The 6,666-nt window shown below is 35.4% G+C and overlaps 1 protein-coding gene across 1 annotated transcript; it reads right to left on the bottom strand.

Annotated features, from left to right (window-relative positions):
* Positions 1 to 4,259, bottom strand: LOC111577095 (sialoadhesin-like). Its single transcript, XM_023283188.3, has 7 exons — positions 4,062 to 4,259; positions 3,588 to 3,974; positions 3,463 to 3,489; positions 3,101 to 3,215; positions 1,957 to 2,031; positions 1,701 to 1,776; positions 1 to 1,606 (listed from the first exon to the last, which is right to left on the bottom strand). The coding sequence occupies exons 1-7, from the start codon at positions 4,111 to 4,113 to the stop codon at positions 1,532 to 1,534; spliced, it is 807 nt and encodes a 268-aa protein (XP_023138956.1). The 5' UTR covers positions 4,114 to 4,259; the 3' UTR covers positions 1 to 1,531.
* Between the last annotated feature and the right edge of the window lie 2,407 nt (positions 4,260 to 6,666).

Genomic DNA, 6,666 nt, shown 5'->3' with positions numbered 1-6,666 from the left:
GGGATGTTGTGTTTGTTTATTATCATCCCTGTTGGTTGTGATGTTGTTGGGCTTAAGCAACTTATTTTATCCAGGCTGCCACCAAAGACACAAATATTGATATAGGACAATTCTTTAAAAGTTCAGATGACAAGAAACACACTTAATGTTCAAAATAATAAAAAAAATATATTTTACTAATCTTCTCACACTATACAATATGTGGCTGCTGCAGTCAAATAAAGAAAATGGAGTTACTTTTTGTGATTAGATTAGTCTTGCTGTGCCAGACCATTCTCTAGCGCTGGCACAATGCCGTGTAGAATGGTCTGACTGCACCTCACTGTAATCAGTATGATACAGGAGGGAAAATGCTCATTTGTACTTCTTGAAAACAATCACAACTGTCTTGGGGTATGTTAAGCAGTGGTGTCCCCTCAAAATAGTGATGGGGGAATTGTTTTGGTAGTATATTGCATGCAGGAAGGCAACAACTGTCAATAAAATGGATAATTCACCTAAAAATGAATAAAATACAACGGCAACCCTATCGCAAGATCCAAACCTTCATCAAAGGGGATTCTGAAAACAGTAACACATAGATAGCAGAAGGGGAGGAGAAAGCTACGTAAAACATGCAGCCAATGGCAGGTTTATATCTGCAAGCTACATCTGGTGAGTCACATTAAGGTTAAATAAACACAAACCAACATTAATTAAATGTCTCTGACACATATCTTGGTCTTCTTCATGAATTTAAGACTTACTACAAGCAGCAACCTCCAGATCATCTTTACATTCATGGTATTTCTTCTATTGTCACTGAACATTAGACTTAAATTGTGACTTGTGGAATTTGTTCTATTTGGAGAGAACGTTAATGGATACTGGACAGACAGACTTCAGCATTTTTAAAGTCAGTCTTTCTACATGCCCATGTGTAGATGGAAAGAACCATTTTTGCTTTGCAGACATCCCTTTCAAACATAACTTCATAGTAAGAGTAGAAATCAGAATATAATTAGTGTAAGAATTTGTTCCACACTTTGGCACAAAAATCCCTTTTCATGTCTGTACTTCACTGTAGCTCATGTAAATTAGCTTGGGAGGGAATTATAATGAAAACAACACAGAAAGTTTGCAAGATAAGGTCTTGGTTTGAGTATTTCATGCTGCTGAGGCCTTTTTTTGAATGTGGATTGTAGATTTTGTTAGTTATCACCTACATTAAAACTGTACTACACTGTAAAAAAACAACAACCTGTAAACAAGCAATAAGAATGTAAATATTTCGCAAACCATTCCTATCTGGCTTTTGTAAATTTCTGCAACAATAAGTCATTAAATAAAGAATGATTTTAACTCTTCTGCTGTTCTTTTTGTAGTTTTGATCACCTGGAAGAAGCAGTAAAATCATTTCTTCTTTGTTCCTGTTGTCATGTATCCTTCAAACTAAGACACACAGGTGTGAACATGAGCAAAAAACAATGCAGAAAACACAAATGATTTTCAAATAAAGTTCAATGCGCAGTTATGACATGTTACTTTTCTATTATTTTGTATAATCCACATTTGCGTATACATTGTCTGTGACATCCATACTTTGGTCCATTTCATATGTTGGGGCCTGCAAAGACAGAATTTGGGTTAAATGAAGATTAGCTTTAGCAGATTCCTAAAAGCTACAGTCTTCTTATCATATATTAGTGGGAATATAGTACCTCTAAATTGATGTACACGGGTTCATCGATGGCTTTCACTTCAGGCAGCTCCTTGTCTTTTTTGTCAGATATCTCTCTAACAAGAAAAAAAGAAAACAGAAAAAAATACGTCATCGGAAATGTGTCATTTTGTTCTGAATTTCTGAACTTGTCTGGGCAAAAGCAACGTTAAACATCTGTCGAGAACTTTACATCTTGAATTTGTCACACATATAAATACACTTAAATAGAAAAACAGCAATTAAATCAAACAAACCTTTTAGGTGGGTCTGATGACGCTCTGCTAAAGTTTGCATAATATCCAGAATTCTTCCTTGTCAAACTGTGTGACCTGAGAAAACATGGTTTATTCTGGTATGTTGTAATAGATCACAAAAAAACAAAAAATCTCTTTACAGTTCTACACTGTAAAGAGATGCCTGTAAACAGACATTTTATTTTACAGATTTGTTTCCATATTTCTGAAATTTCTGTTAAATAGCAACAAAAATGTTAATGTTAAAGTAAATAATACCATAAAGAAAATTTTATTGACTTTTTTAAAAAAAAGACTTAAAACAACTGTTCAGATCTTTTTAATTTATTTTTAATTTGTGTTTAATTTCATTGATGAAGCTGTACTCAAATTCAAGCTTTATATTGTAAAAAACTCTTTTAAATTAGTTACAATTAGTGATAATTAGTCGAAAAAGAAATACTGGTTGTGTATAATTGCTGTGATCACTGTACATGTATTTTATATATATATATATATATATATATATATATATATATATATATATATATATATATATATATATATATATAAATAATTTAATATATATTAAATAAGGCAATTTTTGTTATATATACATATATATAACAAAAATTGCCTTATTTAATATATATTAAATTATTTTTATATATATATATATATATATATATATATATATATATATATATATATATATATATATATATAAATAATTTAATATATATTAAATAAGGCAATTTTTGTTATATATACATATATATAACAAAAATTGCCTTATTTAATATATATTATATTATATTATATTATATTATATTATATGATATTATTATAATTTCTCATTGCTTTATTTGACCACATGCGCTAGAATATTACTGTTTTATTTTGGGGTTTTTTTATTTTAAACATTTTTTTTCTTTTTACAGTGGTTCAACCATAAAGAAGTTTGTAATAAAACATACATTTAAAGCCTCCCTAGACAGGTTAATAACGTATGAAAGAGTCTGCTTTAAATTATTTCTCTCCACACAAAGCTAAATGACCTCATTAGGAGCTCTTTAAATTTTTGACGAAAAGGGATAGTTTAAAATGTCTTGGAGTAAAAATAACACCATATGACAGTTTACAAAAGATCAAAAAGGGACTTTACCGTTTGTGTCTCATCCAAAAGAAAATTCCAGCTACAAGAAGAATGATCAGAATTGCAGCAACTGGTACAAAGATGCTCGTGTACATCAAGGTTGGAGTGACCCCTGGTGTGGCAGCTGTGAAGGAATTTACAATCTTTTCACTAAATTAAAGTAAACTACAGCTTCTGATGTAATAAAAAATGAACATGAAGCTATTCTGAGGGACAAATTGTGAACTTAATTTCTGTGGCTTCAGCTGTGAAAAATGCAAGACTTGTGAAAGTTGTAAAAAAAAAAAGAAAGAAAGAAACTAATAATGTGTGACAGTTTTCATTATGATTACATTTTAACACACTGGTGGTTTTCAAATGAAATGACAAACCTGGGGTTTCAGTGGCTGGGATAGTACCTGGCCATGTGGAAGAAAGATACAAAGTATTAGTTATATTTTTGGTCATTGAGCAAATGTTTTAAATCATAATTTAAAAGCTTTACTGAAATTCTGACCGTTCACAGTGATGGAGACGAAATACTTGAGGAAACTGAAGTTGTTCTTGTTGTTCGTTGCGTAAATCCTCATGTACATCTTTGGTATATTATCCCTGATGTCGAAGATCTGAAGGGAGCAGTCACTGCTGGCTGCATTTCCAATGAACTTGGTCTTTTTTCTGTACTTCTCCACCATGCACATCTCATCAGAGTGGAAAATGAATGTTCCTTTCTCATTGTCCTCAAAACTGCAATTTCTGAAGCCAGAAGTTTTCCAGTAAACAGCAACAACAGTAACAGTTTCATTGTGTGCTTCTGGCGGATAGGTGAACTTGCAGGGTATGGTTAGATCAGATCCATTTGTTACGACATATTGTCTTTGGACATCTATACTCCAACGCTGACCTGTTTTCAAAACCATATCAGAAATTTAAAGTTCACATTACAAAAGCTCAGTTCAAAACAAATCCAGCAGCTCAATATTCCACCCACCTTCTGAATAGGAGGCCAGAATCAAGATGACACTGAGATCAATCAGCTTCATCTGAGCGAGAAATCCGAGCAAGAGATTCTGAAGTGAACAAACACAATCCTGAAAACTTCAAGTTCAGTTTCACAGCCGGTCAAACTGCCCACTCAGTGTGAGAGGGACCCAGAGGAGGTTTGGTGCTTTGTTGTGCTTTGTCATTGTATGTATGATCTTAACACTGACATTTTTTTGGGTGTGTTTCCTGTTGCATGATGGTGGTGGATTAAAAGAAGAAGAAAAGGGGAAGTTGGGACAGAAAAGTGAACTCTGACCACAGTATAACCATCTCAGAATGAGTTTTACACATATAATGTCTCCTAAGTAGCACATGGTGAAAAAAAAAACTTCCTGAGAGCAGTTTTTACACCTCACTAAAACATTAACAGTTCATTTTTTTCCTGTTCACACTTGTCAAAGCATCAGCATCTCAGTGTGAGGATACCGCAGATGTTTTTTGCAACACAGTGTGGCTGAATCCACCCACCTTGTACAAATACCAAACCATGTGTTACCTTTTAAACTAGGAAGATGGAGTCGCGCAAGTCATCCCCAACCCTGCTCATGTGGCCTACGAAGAAAACTATAATGTCCCTGAATAATGAGATAAGAGCAAAATGTACAGACAAGAAAGTCTTAGTCACATGCTCAGCAACAAAAAAGTGGGTACATAACTATGTCGTTCAATAACTGTATTTGTTCATGTGTTTGAGATTTAATATAAATATGCAACATTATTTGGACATTATAATGTAGTTAAGTGATTCTATCAGTTTTTATTGTGATATTTCAGAAATTACAATAATTTCAAACAGTCATGGCTCATCAGACATAACTCAGATGTCAAACATTGCAGTAAAGTACTTTAAAGTAAACAACTTGGTTGTGGGAACAAGGAAGTGGCCAAATGTTGCATCATCCAGGGTAGGTGTGTTGCAGCCTGAGTATCGTCAGTTCAGTGAAAGGCTTGTCTGTGCTGCCAACTGTGCATTTCCTCCCCTGCAACGTTTCTTCAACATTTTTACTGTGAATCCATTGTAATTTTATCTATGAACACTGAAATCACTCATAAATTCTCTGAGCCTAAAGCAGTTCCCATGCATGATTTTCCTCCTGCACATTTTCACCTGGGCTGCACAGTGGCTCAGTGGTTAGCACCATTGCCTTGCAGCTAGAAGATCCCCAGTTCATGTCCTGGCCTGGGCCTGGGATCTTTCTGCACGGAGTTTGCATGTTCTCCCTGTGCATGCCAGGGTTTTCTCTGGGTTCTCCAGCTTCCTCCCACAGTCCAAAAACATGCTGAGGCTAATTGGCGATTCTAAATTTCCTGTAGGTGTGAATGTGAGAGTGATTGTTTGTCTCTATGTGTAGCCCTGTGATAGACTGGCTACCTGTCCAGCCTTCGCTCTAAATCGTAGAATGGGAGGCAGAGCCTTCAGTTATCAGGCGCCTCTTCTGTGGAACCAGCTCCCAGTTTAGGTTCAGGAGCAGACACCCTCTCTATTTTCAAGACCAGGCTTAAAACCTTCCTTTTTGACAAATGGCTGACTTGGGTGGAGTCCAGTTGGAGTCCACATGTACGGGACACAACTGACTTCTTCTTCCTTAGTTACGCCCCTGGTTACGCTGCTATAGGCCTAGGCTGCTGGGGGACCTCTCTCGATGTACTGAGTCCTTCTCTCATTACCTATGTATTTACTATATATTCCATTATTGGAATGCATGCCTGTGTCCTTTCTCTGAGTGTCCCTGGTCCTGGAGCTGGATGCTTCAGATCTGGGGTTGATGTCTCACCAACTGGCCTAGTCTCCATCATGTCCACTGTGGGATGCTGCTGCAGCCCACTGCTTCCAGCTGCCCATTTCCACCAATCTACTCTGCATTGCCCTTACTACTTGATATGTTCAGCTACACAGTGTTTAGATCTTACAACCAGCTATATATGCAGTATATTTAATGCTGGAGCCTTACACCCTAACAGTAAACTTACGAATCAGTTTCAGTGTTGGCTTGTTCTTTATATCCCAAGTCACTCGGTAATCATTATGCATCACTTTGTATGTATCATCGATCCATGCATGTATGCCATTGTGTGTTACATGTATCCTTATTTTCTTTATGTTTTCTTGATGACTGGATAGTCTTTGTATTGTGTTTTAACATTTTTTTCTGAGACTTCATTTGATGGTTCAGAGTTCAAAGGTTCATCAAGACATTACCAGCTTCACTAAACTTCCACATTTACTCAGTTGGCTGCTTTTTTCTACACCAGTTACTACTGAAAGACTATCAGATTCCAAACAAGCAACAAATTCCACTTGTTTACTCTTTGAGTACAGTCCCCACATTAAACATCATATTTCAAGCAATAATTTAAACTCTGCATAGTAAACTGAAAAGAAAGCATCAGCTCTAGCACATATGACACAAGAGGACAAATTTATTGAGAAAGACAAGAAAATTCTATCTGTACATGCAAGTATACCCAAAGGTTGTCAGTGACTCATCACTTCTGTCTTTTAAATTAAGATTATCTGGAGAATTTCTCCAGAAAACAGAACTTCAGTCAGG

Source organism: Amphiprion ocellaris, chromosome 9, assembly GCF_022539595.1.
Source record: "Amphiprion ocellaris isolate individual 3 ecotype Okinawa chromosome 9, ASM2253959v1, whole genome shotgun sequence".
In the NCBI taxonomy this organism is placed as follows: domain Eukaryota; kingdom Metazoa; phylum Chordata; class Actinopteri; family Pomacentridae; genus Amphiprion; species Amphiprion ocellaris.
The sequence above is the reverse complement of the archived record's forward strand: the minus strand, read 5'-3'. Positions and strand labels throughout refer to the sequence as shown.